Raw genomic sequence first — 18,401 nt, 5'->3', positions numbered from 1 at the left:
CCAGTCCAGCTTCCTGCTAATGCATCTGACAGGCGCACGTGATGGCCCAAACACTTGGTTTCCTGCCACCCACATGAGAGACCTGGATGGAGTTCTGGGCTCCTGGCCCCTGCCTGGCCCAGCCCCACCTGTTGCAAGCATTTGAGGAGTAAGCTGGCAATGGAAGGTCTGTGTCTCTCATGAGTCTCAGTTACTCTGTTTTTCAAATAAATAAATAAGTAGAATTATTTTTAAACAGACATTTGATTTAGGGGGAAAATGCGTCGGATACTCCTAACCTGCAGAAACCCTAGTTGAACAAGCCGCGCACCTGCACTGCGGCCGCGCTCGACCCCAGGTCTGACCAGCCTCAGAACTGTGGGCCCGGGATGGCTAGGCGGGGGAGGGATCACCGTTCAGGTTGAAAGTGTGTTTCTGCTCAGTGTGCTTTGCTTTCACAGAAGCCGTCAGGCACTGTCTGTAATCTGCAAGTCTTTTTTAATACTGGGCTTAGCAAGAAGACAGCGGCTCGTGTTCCCCATCTCGGCGTCCAGTCTCGGGGGCCGTTGTCAGGGTGGAAGCACGCAGGGAGAGGCCAGCTCTCCAGAGGCAGGCGCCGGAGCGGGGCGCGGGCCCGTGGTCATTTCGGTAATGGCACGTTTCCTCCCAGTGGCCACTCCCTGCCTGGTGGCTGTCAGACTCGGAGACCCCAGCCCTCAGTTTTGTCCTCAGTTACTTGGAGGCCGTTGGGCTGTTCTGAACTTGGACCGGTCAGAAAACTGTTTTCAGTGAACTTTAATTGTAGCGTAGCTTCAGATTCACAGGCTACTGTAGAGCATTTGCGACTGAGAAGTCAAGTTGCTGCTCTCCCTAATCCACCTGTTTTTAAGATTTTATTATTTATTTGAAAGAGAGTTCTTGCAACGGCTGGAGCTGAGCCAATCCAAAGCCAGGAGCTCCATCCGGGTCTCCCACGCTGGTGCAGGGCCCCAAGCATTTGGGCCATCTTTCACTGCTTTCCCAGGCCACAGCAGAGAGCTGGATCGGAAGTGGAGCAGCTGGGACTCAGACCGGCGCCAGTGTGGGGTGCCAGGGCTGTAGGCCGCCCCAGCACCAGCTCCAACCTTGACCGTTTGGTGTGAGGGGCGGCAAGGCATTCTGAAGGCTGTCCGTGCGTTGGGACTTGTCTGTGTTTCTTTCACAGCTGGGCTGGAGGAGGGAGACCACGGGGAGGGGCGCCCCTCACCATCACATCCGCTGAGCCGCACACACCGTCCGCGTGGCGTGTCACGGCTGGTGTCGGCCTCCGGAGGCCCCGGCTGACGGGGTCTGTGAGGCTTGTCTGCTGGAGGGTTCCTCAGCTCACAGCTCACTCCCAGGGCCGGGGGATCAGACCCTGAACACATGACTTGGAGTCCTGCCTGGGAGATGGGTCTCTGCTGTACTGGGTCTGGTCCGGATGGTACCAGGGAGCTTTGGCAGAGAGCGGTTGACCGAGTCGCAGAGAGGTTTGGCGTGCACGGATCATCAGCCTGTGTCACCAGGTCAGGCTTGTCTGGTACCGCTGGCCAGTTGTGCGTGGCAGATGTTAGGTTTTCCCAGTTTCTAACCTTTTTGGCCTACTTGGAAGTTGGCACTGTATCACTGGCAATAGACGGTGCCAGGGACTCTGTGTGGAGAGATGGGCTTTGTGCAGAGCCTTCTGGGGAAGTGCCTGCCGGGCACCCCGGCCTGACCTCGCCTGGCAGTCCTGGCTTCAGGCAGCGGGTGTGTGAAGCCCACTGCTCTTCCTCCTACGCCGTCTTGCTTCGTGCAGTAGGAGTGTTCCACCTCGTCACAGCCTCTCAGAGTGTGAACACCCGGAGCCCCCGAGGGGAGTAGCGCCCCGTTCTCCAGGTGGGAAACCGAGGCTGGGGGCGGTGACTGGGCCAGGTCCCTCCCCCAGGGTCAGCTGAGCTGGGGCAGGATGCCGCCCTGGGATTTGCCAGGGGCACGTGGGGAGGGTCCTGTGACTTGAAGCAGGCGTGTTGAGAGGGGACAAGGGGACAAGGACGCCTGCAGGACCTCTGTGCCTGGCGAGAGCCTGCGGTTGTTGCCGGCGTGGGGAGCGGTGCTTGCTTGTTGTGTGCGGCTTTCTTGGGCGTGCGGGTGACTCCTCTCCTGCTGTGTGAGGACGCGGCACTTCCGGCGCTTCTCCCAGACGCCCCCTGCACGCTTCTACAGGCGTCCTTCCTCTGCTCACTGGGGGAGCTCTCCTCCCCAGACAGAGGTCCGCAGGGATGCTCTGTGGGGACCTCGGTCAGCAGTTGGGGGTCTCACCCCCTCCCAAGCGCTGTGGCGGAGGCCTGCCTCCTGCAGGTAGTGGTCCACTTGTAGCATGAGTGCCCACCACCCCTCGGTTCTGTCTCCGACTGGCCCCCTGACCCTGCTTGTTGCCATTGCAGAGTTGACTCTGAGGGCCGCATCTGTGCCCTCCTTGTCACCTCAGGTGCTCAGAGGGACAGTGCTGGCTGTGCGGGGTCTTCCAGATGTGAATAAAGTTAGCTTTCGTGTATTCAAAAGATGGCGTCTGGTAACTCACAGCAGTGGCTGCCAGAACTGATGGTCCCGTGGGGCCTGCCCTCTCCAACCTCGCAGCTGCCTTGCTGGGATCCCCCGGGCCCTGGTGTGGGCCCAGGGTGTCTGCAGGTCCCGGCTGTGACGTCCAGGCCTCCCCCAGCCGCTGGGGGTTGGAGAACAGAGACCGCCGTCGTGCAGGGTCAGCAGGTGTTAGTAAGGTCCTCCCTTGCTTCTGAGGGGCACGTGAGTTTGGTTCAGTCTTGGTGGAACCAGCTGCCGGCAGCGTGGTGCTGCCGTGGCCACCACGCTGAGCACTCCGCCATGCTAACTGCAGCGCACAGCCCTCTGCGCGCCCCCTGAGCTGGCCCCGTCACAGGGAGGTCCTCCGGGCCTTTGCCTTCTCGGGGCTGCTGCATTCTCAGAGCGCTGGGAGGAGTCGCTGCGTGGGGCTCCCGCTCTGCAGCTGGCGGCCTGAGGCCGCTCTTGGTTCAGGGGAGGGATTGGAATGGCCACGTGTGTGCTCTCCTTTCCCCCCGGGAGGTCTGGCCATGGCCGTGACTGTGGCGGGGCTCTGCATAATGGAGTCCCCGAGCGGCTGTTGGAGCTGAAGTCTCCAGGAAGAGTGATGGCTGGGTTTCAGAAATCCCATCCCAGCTGCTCACCTCCTCGGCCTTGGTGCTGGAGAAGCCCCCACAGAGCAGCCAGGAGCATCTCAGGTTACGGGCTGGGAGGAGTGGTAATGGATGCTAGGGAGGGGGGCAGGCTGGAGAGAAGCAGGTGGACTCCAGGGTCCCTGGAGAAAGGCGGGGGTGTCTGGGGAGGGGAGCACACACCCACCGGTGTTCCCCAGACTGGGCGGGGGTTTGACGTTGAGCCTCCAGGCTCCCTATCTAATCATGTCACGCTTCTCTGAGACCCGAGGGCTGGGGGTGTGGTAAGGTCCCAGAGCCAGGCTCTACCAGATGAGATGTGTCCGGTGGTGGGACAAAGCTGGGAGGTCTAGAAGTGTTTCTTGGGTGGGGTGGGTGGGGGAGCTCATTGATCGAGCATGTGGCCATGTTTCTGGCTTTGACTCAGCCCTGAAGCCACGGCGCCTCCCCGGGCCCAGATGCCGCCTCATCCGGTGCCGTGTGCGTGCAGCCTGGAGCTGCTCCTCCAGCTCCAGCAGGGCCGGCGTCGGCTCGGGCAGCAGCTGTGTGCAGGGCACTGCCGGTGGCCCCTTGACAGGGCTTGGGGGCCGGGGAGGGGTGTAGGTAAACCTTGGACTCCCTTGCTGACTGTCTCCCCTGTTTTGTCCCTGGGATAGCGTGTAGAGTAGGTGGACAGTCTGAGTGGGAAGTACAGGGACAGGGTGTGGCTGGCTCCCTAGTGACTGTCCTAGCTGGGCTGTCGGCCCCGTAGCTTAGTGGTTTAAAGCCCCAGTGTACGAACGCACTGCTGGCTTGGCTGGCTGGTCCCACCCAGCCGGGCGCTGCTGCTGCTCTGGTTCCCGCGTCCCTGGTGGCTCCGCTGCTCACCCAAGTGCAGTAGCCAGGTGCGTCTCTGCCTACTTGCCTTTCTTTCCCCTTGCTAGGCGTCCTGCACCGGCGTGATCTGGGGCAGCTGGACTCCACCTTGACGCAGGACAAGCATCCCAAGGGCCTGGGCGAAAGTTGTGAGGCTCCTGTGTGCCGATCAGCGCTGGAGCAGGGCCGCCATCCTAGGGGCTGAGAACGAGCCGTTGTGCTGCCCCCTGCTGGCACTGCGTGCCTTCCCGGGGCTCTGCGGAGGTGGCCTGGGGGTACAGGAGTTTTGTCAGTCTTGCGGGTTGCGACTCCCCAGACTCACAGGGTAGGGGCTGGACTTCCAGGGCCTGCTGCTTAATGAGATACAGGGCTCGGAAATCCCTGTAAGTAGATTTGTGTTCCCTTCAGCAGCTGTGTGAGAGAGCGTGTATCAGTCGGTCTGCAGGTGTCGCTGGCCTCTGTGCAAGGCTGGAGTGGGCATGGTCAGTGCCGTGGCTCCCACCCAGCCCCAGGGGTGGGCACCCCAGGAGGTGCTTGGTTGCTTCTGAAGTCCTAGGCTCTGCTGGAGACCCCTCCTGGAGGGCGCTGGGGCCAAGCACTGCTCCCGCACCCCTAGCTCCTTCCCAGCCGAGTCTTGTCAGAGCCTCTCCTCCCAGGAGTCTGTGGTGGTGCTGCCTGCTGAGTTCTGAGGATCACCTAGAGCTGGTCTGCTGGCAGGTCACCCCGACCTGGGCAGAGGGGGGCCCTGGCCCAGCTGGGAGTGGGCTGTGCTTGCAGGAGCAGACCCAGCCGTCCTGTGCTGCAGAGGGCTCCTGGCTGAGAGCCTAGGAGGTGCGAAGGGCTGCCCGGCGTGGCGGAGTGTCCCACGGGAGTGCTGGCAGAGGGACAGGTGGAGCAGCCCCCACCCTGCCTTCAAACAGCCAGTCGCCTCTCCCAGCTCCCCAGGCCTCCAGGGGGGTCTGCAGGAGTGGTGCTGGGGAGCGTCGCTGGTGCTGAGCAGGATTTCTTGGGCTCTGGTGCAGGCTGCGGTCAGGAAGGGGCCTGGGCGCTGACGCTGCTGGTCAGACTGCAGGGGGCCAGCCCCTCTCGCACATGTCCGCCCCTCCTCGTTTGTGTCTGGACCCAGGGGCTCTCCCCACTGCCCGGCGCAGCTCCTGCTTGAGCGCGTCTTCCTGATGTGAATGAAGAATTCGTGATGGAAGGCGGGGGGGGGGGGGGCATCTGTCCTGCACACCCGGCAGGCCGGAGCCGCCGCCGCCTTCCTGGCACAGGCCGAGGGACACTAAACACCAACCGCGTGCTGGGGAACCTTGCGTGTTGTGGAAGTTTGTGATCCTGGCCTCCCCGCCAGCGACCGGAAGTTCCTGGCAGGTAACAGATTCCTGTGTCGGGTGAGGGAGGAGGTGCTGAGAGCCTTTGTGCTGATAACAGCCTGACCTGCTTGCGGCGAGTTTGTGGGTCACTGTGTTTTATGTAAGCTTCTCAAGACGGGCAGGACAAGTTCATCTGACGCCTGGGATGTCACACAGTCTCCGAGTTGGGGGGGGGGGGGTAGGTGCTGCTCCTGACTGGGACGGACGACCCCCCGCACCCCCTCACACTCCCCACGTTGGGTGAGCTGAAGTCCTGTGCCTCGTTCTTCTGGTTTTTATAATTAAAAAATTGTTTTCCAGAATTTCGCCTGTGGTCCCTGGGAGCCACTGCTCTTTTCCGGAATTAGCACTCTGGAAAAAGTCGCGCAGAGGCTTGAGTTCTCCTCTCCTTCGGGAAAGTTTCCCGCCTTGGGAGCTAGAGGGGCCGGCCCTGTGTGTGTGGCAGAGGTGTCCCGGTGCCCAGCAGCAGCCCCCTGCAGGCCGACTGACACAGGAAGTGCCTGCAGTCCGCGGCCCCGGGGAGCCTGGCGCCTCCATTTTCTGATAGCACCTGAACCCTTACCTCCCTTCTCAAAATGAAGGCTGCGTGTCACAAACCGGTTCCAACTGGCCGTTGCCATGGTTTTCACGTTGGAAGGCACAGTTAAAGGGTCACATGACCACGGAGGGAAATGCCTTTGTCATGTGACTTTTTGGTGGCCTGATTAGCATACAGGAAGTTCACTCCCTGCTGGCTGCTGGGATGCTGAGTGATCATTGATGGGCGGTGACGTCACCTCTTGGATGAGTTATTGATTAGTCTCTGGCCAAGACGGGGCCAGGGAGCTCTGCGGTCCAGGAGGTCTCTTGGGAACGTTCAGCCTCTGGGGGTGCTGGGCCCCTTGCCTGGTGCCCTTCCTCTGGGCAGGTGGAGTTGGTTAGACAGCTCACCTCTAGAAGGGGCTTGCTCTCGCCGGAAGGGGGTAGAGTTAGACCCCCGTGGGGTGGCTGCTGCCTCAGGCCGCGCCTGCCCAGGAAGCGTGTCTGTGATGTGCGAGTGCCCCCGGGAGCGCGCGGGGCTGAGACCGCAGCTGGCTCTCCTGGCTCTGTGGCACGTGGAGCCCACCTGCACGGCCAGAGAGCAGGGCACCCCGAGAGGCCTCTTAGAGCCGGGAGAGACGCCCCGGGTCACTGCACCCTGCATGCGAGCTGAGCGCCCTGTGTCAGGACCGGTAGGTGTTGAAACGGGCGCCTTTCTGTCCACTCTTGGGCTCCCTGAGAGGCTGGCCAGCATCGTCCTCCTTAGGTGGATCCGGGCCCGGCCTGATGTTCAGGTGCAGCCGCCACGTAGCTCGAGGGGGGATTAGGAAGGATCCGAGCAGTGTGGGGGCAGTGGCTGCTGGGCCGCTGCTGAGTCCAGGGTAGAGCTTGTTAGGCCTCAGCCTCCGGTCCCCTGCTGCCGCCTCCCCTGGGGGTACAGCTTGCTGGCGTGGAAACAGGTCCCTCGGCCGCTACAGCCCAGTCAAGTTGCTGTAACTGTCTTCACTCCGCCGGGATAACTTTGAGCGGAGCTGCTCCTGGTTAACTTCATCCGAGTTTGTCTTCTGGGTCACAGTGCCACCTAGTGGTATGTGTTGTCAGCCGCCAAGACAGCCAGACTTTGTACCTAAGTGTAAAGGGAAGGTTTGCAGCGGCTGGCAGCGGATGGGGCTGCTGGGGGGGGGGGGGGGCACCAGAGCACCATCTCTGGGGAGCGCTGTGTGGGTCGGCCACGCAGCACCTAGCTCGTGTTCATCCTGGCTTCGGGAGTGTCAGGTGTGCACACACGTCCCAGAGGATCCTTCACAGGAAGGGCGACGGCAGCCGCTGGCCTGTTCCTGCTCAGGGCAGATGGCACCATGGGCGCCATAGCCAGCATGGAGTGGACACTCACTCTCAGCTCTGCCCCGCCCCCACCCCATGATGCTCAGCTCCTGTTGGGGAGAAGAGGCGCCGCAGGTGCTGGCGAGCAGGTTTATTCCCAAGAAAAGGAGCAGTGGCCTCGGCGGCCACTCTCAGGGGTGGCAGGGGCACCCAGAAACCAGTCGGTGAGTAGAAAGGGTATCAGAGAAGACATGGGTCAACGCGTGACGCTGGCACCACCGCACGTGGCCGCAGGGGCACTTGCTGCAGGCTTTCTCTGGCCACCGTGAGGTGGTGCGCGCCCATACCTGCCTTTGAGCGCAGGCCAGTAGCACCTGAGCAAGTGTCTAGCTCTCCTGGGGGCAGGTGGGCTGCCGTGGTGCGCACGCAGCGTGTGGGAGCAGTCCAAGCTGCTGCTGCAGCCCCTCACTCCACAGCCAAGCCACACGGCAGAGGAGGAAGCCTCGGGGACCCAGCTGTCACCGAGGACGGGCCTGGCTGTGAGCCACGGGTTTGGGTGCAGCGGGGCGGGGTGGGGTGGGCTGGGGGACCATGTGGAGGCTGCCCAGGGAGAGAGCAGGGCACACAGCAGTCCTGGGGCCTGTGCAGGGGCCGTGTGGCGCAGTGTCCAGCAGCCGGGGCTCTCAGGAACAACCCGCTGTGTCCGCCCCACAGTGACGTGAAGTCCGAGAGGAGGCCGCCCTCACCCGACGTGATCGTGCTCTCCGACAACGAGCAGCCCGCGAGCCCGCGTGTGAATGGGCTGACCAAGGTGGCCTTGAAGGAGACCAGCACCGAGGCCCTTCTGGTGAGCCCCGCGTGCCTCGCCCTCCCGCGGGGCTGGTGGTGCAGGGTCTCTGCTCGGGCCCTCCCTCAGCGCCCTTCTCTCGCCCTTGCAGAAGAGCAGCCCCGAGGAACGAGAAAGGATGATCAAGCAGCTGCAGGAGGAGCTGCGGTTGGAAGAAGCAAAGCTCGTGCTGTTGAAGAAGCTGCGCCAGAGTCAGACACAGAAGGAAGCCCCCGCCCAGAAGGTGCGTGTCCCCCGCCCGGCCGTGTCCCCTGCCCAGAAGGTGTGTGTCCCCTGCCCAGCTGTGTCCCCCGCCTGGCCGTGTCCCCCGCCCAGAAGGTGTGTGTCCCCTGCCCAGCTGTGTCCCCCGCCTGGCCGTGTCCCCCGCCCAGAAGGTGCGTGTCCCCCGCCCGGCTGTGTCCCCCGCCCAGAAGGTGCGTGTCCCCCCGCCCAGAAGGTGCGTGTCCCCCACCCGGCCGTGTCCCCCGCCCGGCCATGTCCCCCACCCAGAAGGTGTGTGTCCCCTGCCCAGCTGTGTCCCCCGCCCGGCCGTGTCCCCCACCCAGAAGGTGCGTGTCCCCCACCCGGCTGTGGACACGGTTTCCGTGTTGGGAGTGGGGGCTGGGCAGAGCAGGTCTGCATGGACTTCCGTGGACTCGGGCACACCTTGGAGTTTGGCTACCAGGATGTCAGAGTGCTCTCCTGTCTAGGCTATCTGAATATGTAACGCTGTTTTCTTAGATCGGGGATATTTATAACACAATTTATAGGCCACACACAATTCTTAGCTGAACAAATGGCCTGCTCTGGATGGGCCGGCTCTCTAGTCTGCGCAGGTGTCTGGCGGGGCACTCCCTGCTCCTGCTTAGACGGACACTGAGGAATGGGCGCGCTGTCCCTGGGTTCTGGGTGGGGAAGGCTGTCTAGAGCCCAGTTCCAGAGAAGCCTCCTGGCCCGCGGGGTCCCTGTGGACAAGTTCCAGATTGTCACGGGCACCCTCTGCCCCTCCTGTCGCTGAGTGCGCACAGCATGCCCACCCTGACCGGCCTGTGCTGATCGCCCCCCAGCCCTCGGCCCGCTCCTGTCCCTTCCTCCCTGGGACCCAGCCACGGCGCTCGTGCCCCGTCTGGGAACTTGAACTCACTTATTTGAAAGGCTGTGTATGCGTGAGAGAGAGAGAAAGGGAGGGAGAGGGAGAGGGGGTCTTCATCCTCAGATGGCTCAGTGGCTGGGGCTGGCCAGGCCCAAGCCAGGAATGTGAGCTCCATCTGGAGTGCCTACATGGGTGGCAGAAGCCCAAGCCCTCGGGGCACCATCTGCTGCCCTCCTAGGCACAGTAACGGAGAGCTGGTGTGGACGCCGAGGAGCCTGGAGCGAGGCACTGCAGTACGGGCGTCAGCATCCTGGCCAGTGGCATAGCCCGACGTGCCGCAAGGCTGAACCTTCTTCCTCGTGTTCCATTAGACCAGAAAGTGGCTGCGGCGTGGGTAGTAAGAGCCGAGGGCTGTGTGGGAGAGGCCAGAGGAAGCACTCCCTCTCTGACTGGGGAGTTGGCTTTGACGCCCCTTCCTCCAGTTTGCAAGTGAGGTGGACGGAGCCCGCGTGTTCGTCTTATTTCCTGTTGATCACAGAAGATTCAGTGAGCAGAAGTGGGGCCCGGTGTGTCTCCAGTGGGACATGGAACCCACACAGCCAAGCCCGTGCTCACTCCGGTGCTCGGTGCCTCCTCTGGCTCCTGTATCCCCTGGGAGCAGGGCAGGCCCCCAGGCTCGCTGTGGGTCTCAGGAAGCAGCCCGGGAGGGAGGCTGTGAGCCCCTGCTCAGCCCCCCGCGGCCCCTGCTGCAGGCTCACTTCCCTGTGCCGCTGCTGCCCTCACACCGCCCGCCCTGTCCTCTCTTGCAGCCCGTAGGCTCCACCGGGAGCGCTGTGACCACCCCTCCCCCGCTCGTGCGGGGCACCCAGAACATTCCCGCAGGCAAGCCATCCCTTCAGGTGAGTGTCCCCCCCCTGCTGGAGACACCGGTGTCCGCTGTGAGGGAGGCCCGAGAAAGCAGGCGGCCTCTTGCTGCCCCAGAGTGGGCTCCAGTGAGGCTTTCCTGCCGGCAGCCGTGGCCCAGCCAGAAGTCCCAGCTCGTGTGGGGGAGGACGGTGGGGGGAGCAGCACCGGCTCCTTCCCTGAGGGCTGGCCCCCCCCCCCCCCCCCGGGCCCAGCTCATGTCCTCCTCTGCGCATGGGCGGTCTCACAGGGAGATGGGCGGGACCCCTCCGGCCTTGGGAGTTCGGTCTGGAAGGGGCGTCCCTCTTCCCACAGACCTGAGCCCCCAGCTTGTGCCGGCAGGACAGTCCCTGCCCCGGCCTAGCCACCCTGGCGCGCCGTGCTCCCGACAGAGCCCAGGGCGCCCGGCGCTGCCGCAGTCCACACTTGGAAGAAATGGGCACTTTAACAACAAAAACCAGTATAATGCTTTTACAGCATCGCCAAAGCCCTTTGCTTGTTTTCAAAAACACACACGCACTCAGTGCAGGGTGGGCGTGGGTGTCGTTGACAGACCTCCACGCGGATGCCCGGCAGCGTGATCCCACCGCCCCTGGTTCGGGGCGGGCAGCAGGCGTCCTCGAAGCTGGGGCCGCAGGCGAGCTCCCAGGTCGTCATGCCCCCCCTCGTCAGAGGGGCCCAGGTGAGCAGCGTGGCCCACGCGCGTGTCCCAGTGGGCCCTGCAGCTGGCTGCCTCCACAGGGGATCCTCGCCAGCCTTTGCCCGCCTCCGTGGTCGGTCTCAGCCAGATCTCCTGTCCCCCACAGCAAATCCACACCATCAGACAACATTCCAGCAGCGGGCCGCCGCCCCTCCTCCTGGCCCCTCGGGCCTCCGTGCCCAGCGTGCAGATCCAGGGCCAGCGGATCATCCAGCAGGGACTCATCCGTGTGGCCAACGTCCCCAATACCAGCCTGCTGGTGAACATCCCACAGGTGAGGGGCCGGGCGTGCCACCCCCCTGCCCCCGGCCGGGCGGAGTCTGGGTGCCCCGGGGCTTGGGCTTGACCGCCTGGGGGCTGTAGGGGTGCAGGTGCTGAGCGGGTCTGCGTCCGGCAGAGGTGGAGTAGCTGCTGCAGGAGCAAGGGTGTGCACCTGGGCGGAGAGACCGGTGGGCTGCCGCTGGGAGACTGCAGGTTTGGGGGGTAGGTGAGGTGGACAGGGGCCTAGGGACAGCCGGGGGGCGTCCGCCACAGCCAGCTCCCGCTGACTGGCGTCCTCAGGCGGGGACGTGAGGGAAGCAGGCCCGCGGATGTCCTCAGAGCACTGGCACATCTCGGCCACACGTCTCCACCTCTGCACTGAGCCTGGGCTGGGACGTGTCCATCCCCACCCCCTGGAAGCAGGCGGGGACGAGACCGAGGGGCGGGCGCGCTGGGAGCAGGGGCCTTGGCTGCCGGATGAAATTGCTGGGTCCGCAGCAGGGCCTTCTGCTGGGGCGTGCTCGCTCCTTCCTGCCCGCCCTCCTCAGACGAGCAAGGCCAGCGGGCTCTGGGGCGTCTCTGCCTTCTTTAAGGTTGAGTCCCAGTGCTGAGAGGACAGCCAGTCTGCCCCCACAGGAGGGTGTCCTGGGCGGAACAAAAGGTTGACTGCAGTTCCACCCGCCCGCCAGTCTTCATCCATCCCCGCTGTGCTGTGTGCGTGAGGGCGGTGGTGGGGCAGGTGGATCGGCTGCCCACAGGGTCGGGGGGAGGAAGAGCTGGCCAGTGAGAAGTGAGGCCGCCAGGGTCGGCTCTCGGCTGTCGGTCAGAGGGGTCCTGGGACGTCAGTGGACCCCTGGTTCCCAGGCGTGTTGCTTGCAAGTTGTCCGTCCTCCCTGGGGCGGTGTGCAAGGCTCTCCTCTGGCGTCCAGAGGGTCACCAGCCCCAAGGAGCTGAGGACACCAGTGGGGTCACTTCTGGGTTTAGGGAGAGCCCTGGACAGTTGTGGGGCAGGAGGGGACGCTGGGAGCTCACCCTGGGGTACAGTGTGGAGCAGAGAGACGAGGGGCAAGGGTGGGGCCTGGGGCTTCTCAGAACTACACCCGAAACCTGGCAGCACAGCCCCGCCCACGTGAGGGGCTGCTGGGTGGCCGGTGCGTGCACAGCGTGCTGGACACCGCGGGCGTGTGCCGACGAACCCTGGCTCCTGCGCCACTCCACACGCTATCCCCGCCGCCTCGCCCTTCTGAGTTCTGTCACCACACGCAGCTGATGGGGGCGCCGGGGAGTCACCTCGGGCGGCCGTTCCAAGTGCTCTGATGGTGGTGTTGTCTCCCCCAAAGCCCACCCCGGCATCGCTGAAGGGGACGTCGGCCGCCTCCGCTCAGGCCAACTCCACGCCCACCAGCGTGGCGTCGGTGGTCACGTCCGCTGAGTCTCCGGCCAGCCGGCAGGCGGCTGCCAAGCTCGCGCTCCGCAAACAGCTGGAGAAGACGCTGCTCGAGATCCCCCCGCCCAAGCCCCCCGCGCCGGAGATGAACTTCCTGCCCAGCGCCGCCAACAACGAGTTCATCTACCTGGTGGGCCTGGAGGAGGTGGTGCAGAACCTGCTGGAGACCCAAGGTGAGCCGCGCCGCCTCCGTCCTGTGGCTTGTATGCAGAGCACCTCACGCCCTGGAGCACCTACTGTGCACCCACAGCCGTGGAGGGTGGGCCCTCGGGGGCCGTGAGAGCTGCTGAGAGCCATGCCTGGCCAGCGCGTGCGGCCTGGGGCGCTGGTGTGTACTGTGGGGGCGTGCAGGCGGGTGTCTGCAGGAGGCCTGGGTTCCCGGCAATCGTGGGATCATCACCCCAGGCAGGGCTTCGCAGAGCCTTGATGCTGGGAGCTCCGGGAGGGAGAGACATGGCCGCCTGGGCTGGGGTCACTTCGTCCCCTTTGGGGACAGTGTGGGAGGGACCGTTGCTGGGTCGTGATCAAAAGCAGCGCCGGAGAGAGGTGGGCACCGCGGCTGTGCCCTGAGAGTTGGTGGTGATGCTGGTGGCCGTGCAGGAATGGGGGTGGGGTCCAGGGGGCTTCACAGTGCTCGGCCCTCAGCTCGGGCTGGGGGCTGCGGTGGGGGTGAGTACGGAGGAGAGCGTGGCCTCCCCACCTGCCGTGGGACCAGAGAGAGGAGGAGCTGGGAGGAGGCACCCCCCTTCCCCAAGGGCTCTGCACCCAGACAGGTGCCAGACCAGCAGTAATCTCCACAGTGCTGGACGCCCCGCGGGCACCTCAGGTTGGCTTCTGTAGCTCCCCCCGCACTCACAGGCCTCCCTGACTATAGGGCCGCCCCAGGGACCGAGTGTGAACCCGGCCCGAAAGGTTCCACGTTGGCTGAGGGGGTGGGGGGCGGGGCCCGGCTGGTGTCTGCGGTAGCTGGGTGGGCAGGAGGCCCGAGCCCGCCCACTGCTTGCACAGGCCTCTGCTCGTTCTCTCATCAGGGGTCAGTCTCCCTCTCCTGTTGCCAAAAACAGGACCTAACTGTGGGAGGGGCTCAGCGCCCTCCGAAGGCGTCTCCTGACACCTCCCAGAACCCCAGGCCGGGCGCTCAGCGCAGCCTCGCGCCATGTCCCAGCTCTGGTGCTGGTCCCACCGGCCGCAGCCGCCTGGGAAGCAGGTACCACATCCTCCTTCGGGGCTGGACGTGTGCGAGGAGATGTGCTGTTGTCCCCAGGTGGAGGCCTGGAGCTGAGGGCCCGAGGCAGGCCCTGGGCTTGGGGGGCGGGGACAGGTGACATCCCACCCACTCTCTGGGCGGGGTCTGTCGCTCAGGATTGCATGAGGCAGGCCAGGCGGGAGCGGGAAGGCCAAGGGTCTCGCCATCCACCGGGCCAGCACTGTGGTCTGTAGTGACCAGGAGGCAGGTACGCCCCGAGTGCTGGGCCCAGCAAGGTAGGGACCAGGATGCTGGCGAGAGTGTGCACCCCACAGCCACGCAGGCGCCTCTGGGCCCTCCGTCCCTGAGCACCGGGTGCGGCCTGGGCTTCCTCCTCGGGACCCCTCCTGGGGGGTGGGCGTCCCTCCCCACGAGGAGACCACCAGGCAGGCACTCACTGGGTGACCCCTGTGCTCGTTGGCGGGGGGAGCCCTGGTGGTTTCCTGTTGCTTTGGAGAGGGGACTGGAGGCTGGGAGAGGCCAGGCTGCCGCCACCCACATCATTGGCACGCTGACACCGCGGGGGCCCGTCCCGTGGTGCTTTGGGGTTCAGCGTCGTGTCCATACACGGGGGTGCCTGCTGTGTGTGCAGACACGCTGACCGCGCTGGTGGTCTCCAGTGGCCTTGCAGCGCCCAGGCAAGGGGGCGGGGGGCAGGGCAGCTCCCGACCCCTTGGATGCAAGCCACCCCGTGTCTCCTTGCAGCAGGCAGGGTGCCGGCCGCTGTCGCCGTGTCCCGGGAGCCCTACATGTGCGCGCAGTGTAAGACGGACTTCACCTGCCGCTGGCGCGAGGAGAAGGGCGGGGCCGTCATGTGCGAGAGCTGCATGACGTCCAACCAGAAGAAGGCGCTCAAGGTGGAGCACACGAGCCGGCTCAAGGCCGCCTTCGTGAAGGCCCTGCAGCAGGAGCAGGAGATGGAGCAGCGGCTGCTGCAGCAGGGCGCCAGCCCCGCGCCGGCCAAGGCCGAGCCCACCCTGAAGCAGGTGAGCGCCTCGGGCCGGGCTGCCGGAGACGGTCTGTTCCCGCGGCCGCCGCCTGATTGCTGGCTGCGTGTCTAAATTGCACTTGATGGTGGCGTTTGGCAGCGAAAACACTAATTTGCAGTTTCTTTAGATTCCAGCGCTCCGGCTCGCGGCGTGCCTCTGGCCGGAGGCCACACGGAGAGCGGGGCGTGCGGGAGGAGCGCTCAGGAGCTGCACGTGGAGTTGCTTGTTGTTTGGGGTTTTTTTACTTATTTTTTCAGTGACTTGCTTCCCACTCTGCAAGCCTGGAGCTGCCCTGGAAGACGTTTGCCGTTGGCTCACACACGTTCTCTAAAGCTGCCCCCAGGCCCCGGGGGCCGGGCGGACCGTGGGACTCAGCCGCCAGCCCGCAGGTGCACTGACCTCCGTTTCGCCCTGTCTGTAGGTCGTAAAGCCCCGGCGTAAGTTGGCGTTCCGCTCGGGAGAGGCCCGCGACTGGAGTAACGGGGCCGTGCTACAGGTCAGAACCGCGGCGCCCCAACCGCACACCGCGGCCTCGTCACTCGCCGGCTGTCACGCTGCTGCGTCTGTCTGTCTGTCTTGCTCTCTCCCGCCCTCTCTCTCCGCGCCCTCTGTCGCCCTTGGTGTCACTTAGACGGTCTGCCGATTGATTTTGGATTCCAGGGAGCCCGCGTGGGTGGGAAGAGGTCAGCCAGAGCCAGGAGCGGCTGACCGAGCGCCCTGCCGGGGCCGCCCTCCCCCCGCTGAGCGCGCCGCCGCCCCTCTCTCCACTGCAGGCCTCCAGCCAGCTGTCCCGGGGCTCGGCCGCAGCAGCCCGCGGCGTCCTGCACACGTTCAGCCCGTCACCGAAGCTGCAGAACGCAGCCTCCGCCGCGGCCCCGGTCAGCAGGGCCGGCAGACATTCCGAGAGAGCCACGGGCACCGGCAAGGGCAGCGCCCCCTCCAACTGGAAGAAGTCGGCCCTCAGCACAGGTGGGCGGGCGCCGCCGGCTCACCCCCTCCCACCCCTCCCTGACAGCACGTCCCGACAGGACCCAGGGTCAGCACGGACTCACACATGCTAACAGCGTGGGCGTTAAAACTTCCACCAAAAAGAGGAAAGCCAGGGTGGGCAGGAAGGGCCAAGTGAAGGCAGGGGAGCTCCGGCTGCATTAGAAACTGTGCGCCGGGGTCTCTGGAGCCTGCGTCCCGACAGCCCACTCAGGACCCTGGGGACCAGACCGCGGTGGGGACGCGCCCAGGGCCCAGTGGAGGAGAGGGTGCGTGTTGAGGCCAGGGTGCGTGTGGGCGGTGCCCAGACAGGCGTTTGCCCCGGGCGCCTCCCCTGCCAGCCGTGCCGGGGGGGGGGGGGGCACTGTGGGCACTGCACGGCGGCGCAGGTCAGGCTCTGAAGAGCAGGGGGGCCGGTAGAAAGGCTATCTCCCGGTTGTGCCCGGGCCGAGGACCCGGGACACATCCCCCACACAACAGCCGACCCCCATCACTAGGGGCCGTCGCTGGGCCGCAAGGTTGTGGCCGTGTCGGTATGGCCTGGCCCAGGGCGACGGATGCTGCCCTCCCAGTCCGTGTCCCTCAGAGCGCTCCCAGAGCTGCGCCGGCTCCGAGGTCGGGCCGTGGGGCTCCGGGCCGCGCTCGCCTGGCCTGGCCGTGACCGGCCACGTGTCCTGGTGCTGTGTTGCAGGCGGGACCCTCACGTTTGTGAGCCCGGGCTTGGTGCACAAGACGTCCTCGGCCGTGGACCGCCAGCGAGAGTACCTCCTGGACATGATCCCGCCGCGCTCCATCCCCCAGTCGGCCACGTGGAAGTAGTGCCAGGCCCGGTAGAGGGCAGCTCCCTGCTCCGGCCCGCGGGCCCCCTCCGCTCGCTCAGGAAGACACCAGGCTCGCCCGGAGAGCAGGCGCCGGCCGCGCCGCAGAGGCAGGACCTGGATCTGGACGGCTCGGGCGCGGCGGCCTCGCAGGCGGACGAGGCTGAGCCGGGCCTCCCGGGGGTTCTTCTGCCTTTGCCTTTCATTTGCCGACACCAGCAGACAAGCAGACTCGGGGGCTGGTTCTGCCCGGCGGGACACGGACCACGGCCGCGGGCCAGGCCGGCCGCGGGGCGGATTCCTGGTTTTGCTTTCTCCGGGTCTCAGGCGCCCGCTACGATGGCCTTCCTCCGCGGCAACCCGTAGGTTGAACATTGTTTCTGTTTTGTTTTTTTTCTTGATCACCTCATGATGATGGAGTTAGAAGTGGATGTGCGGGCCCAGGGGCCCCTGTCGCTCACGCGTCGCTTCCCCCGGCCCCGGAGAGTGGGCCGCCGACGGACACGGGGACAGCCTGCGCAGCCCCGCTCCGGCTCAGGGCCCCCACTGCTGCTGGTCCCCGGGACCCCGGGACCTCGCACTTAGCAGAAGAACACACCGGGAGGAGGGGGCCCGGGGCGGGCAGGGCCGGGCGGGGTTCCTGTTGTTGCTGTTGTGGTTTTATTTTATTAAATCTTTTCCTTTCCTAGTCATTTTGATGGACACAATCTTAAGCCAGCCCGGCGTGTGCACGGGCAGGGGAGCGTGCCCAGGTGTGGCGGCCGGGCGGCCCTGCACAGGTGCAGGTGCAGGCCTCGGAGCACAGGGCCTGGGGGCGCGGAGCCTTCCTCCCTGGGGCCGCAGACGGCTTTGCTCCCTTTAGCGGCTACAGAGTGTTCCTGTCTGGTTTTCTGTTTTCGTTTTTTTTTTTTTTTTAAGGATCAGGTCTGCTTTTAGTTTTATTTTTCTTTCTGTTCCTTCCTCCGACTCGCTACGAATCAGTTCCGAAAGGAGAGGCGGACGCCGCCGTCTGTGCGCCGCGGGCGGGGCCCCTCGGCACCGGGAGGGCGGGGCCGCGGCCCCTGGTCAGTTCCAGCCCCGGTTTCCCTAAGGACGCAGTTAGGGACTTTAATTTAAAACCCTTATTTTGTAGGGCCGCCTTCTTCCAACACCTGCTACAACATTCTAATAAAGGCTCATTTAACCCCCGGCGCCTGTCGTGTGGCTCTCAGCGGCCTTCCCGCCACCTTCGGGTTCACGGGCGTCCCCTTGGTGGGCGGCAAGGGCGGCTTCCACTCCAGGAGCCGCGGATCTGGAGGGGGATGGCCCCGGGGGTGGGGGTGGGTGCTTCTACACCAGCAGAGTGCGCACGCCTTCCCGTCCTCGCGTGTGTGGGGGCGCCAGGCCTCTGTGGGGACAGGGACCCGGCTCCCAGCCCTGCAGCAGGTGCTCCCTCAGCTGGCCCCCCCACCCTGAGCCCTGTGCAGCGGCTGGGGATTGGAGAGCCCCAGGGTGCGGAGCGGACGGCCCCCCCTCCCCACCCCCCCACCCCCACCCCCACCCCCCGGCTCCCAGCCTCGCCGAGCGTGGCCGGCCCGTTCTTCCAGGCCTTGTCTGTGGCCAGGCAGGGTGGGACGGGCGAGGCCCCGGTTCTGCGTCCCAGGGAGCGGCCGGGTCAGGGGCGGCTGGCTGGGTCATTGCTTCATGTCCGGTCTTGGCCGTCCTGCACCTGTTACTGGCTTGGGTTCCCCCTCTGCGGGGCGGGGTGACGTCCTCTGAGCCCCCAAGCGAGAGGCCCGCGGCGCGGTGTGGGTGAGCGAGCGCTGCTGGGATCCAGATCCCGCGCTCCCCGGGAACCTGGGAGCAAACCCCCCCCCCCCCCAAATCCCATCGC

At 65.3% G+C, this 18,401-nt stretch overlaps 1 protein-coding gene across 8 annotated transcripts in view; it reads left to right on the top strand.

The window, feature by feature from the left end:
* Window positions 1-16,625, top strand: part of GATAD2A (GATA zinc finger domain containing 2A) — a 97,716-nt gene extending 81,091 nt beyond the window's left edge. For 7 of the 8 annotated variants that reach the window (XM_062178308.1, XM_062178311.1, XM_062178313.1 and 4 more), the window contains 10 exons: window positions 7,973-8,105; window positions 8,197-8,328; window positions 9,987-10,076; window positions 10,634-10,762; window positions 10,887-11,054; window positions 12,382-12,661; window positions 14,440-14,720; window positions 15,145-15,219; window positions 15,497-15,692; window positions 16,402-16,625. In XM_062178308.1, coding sequence (XP_062034292.1) covers window positions 7,973-8,105; window positions 8,197-8,328; window positions 9,987-10,076; window positions 10,634-10,762; window positions 10,887-11,054; window positions 12,382-12,661; window positions 14,440-14,720; window positions 15,145-15,219; window positions 15,497-15,692; window positions 16,402-16,529 — 1,612 coding nt within the window. In that variant the 3' untranslated portion in view covers window positions 16,530-16,625. The remainder of the gene's footprint in view (window positions 1-7,972; window positions 8,106-8,196; window positions 8,329-9,986; window positions 10,077-10,633; window positions 10,763-10,886; window positions 11,055-12,381; window positions 12,662-14,439; window positions 14,721-15,144; window positions 15,220-15,496; window positions 15,693-16,401) is intronic. The other variant, XM_062178314.1, reaches the window with a different exon arrangement.
* The last annotated feature ends 1,776 nt before the right edge of the window (window positions 16,626-18,401 follow it).

Source organism: Lepus europaeus, chromosome 20, assembly GCF_033115175.1.
Source record: "Lepus europaeus isolate LE1 chromosome 20, mLepTim1.pri, whole genome shotgun sequence".
In the NCBI taxonomy this organism is placed as follows: Eukaryota; Metazoa; Chordata; class Mammalia; order Lagomorpha; family Leporidae; genus Lepus; species Lepus europaeus.
This window is presented reverse-complemented; position numbering and strand designations above follow the sequence as displayed.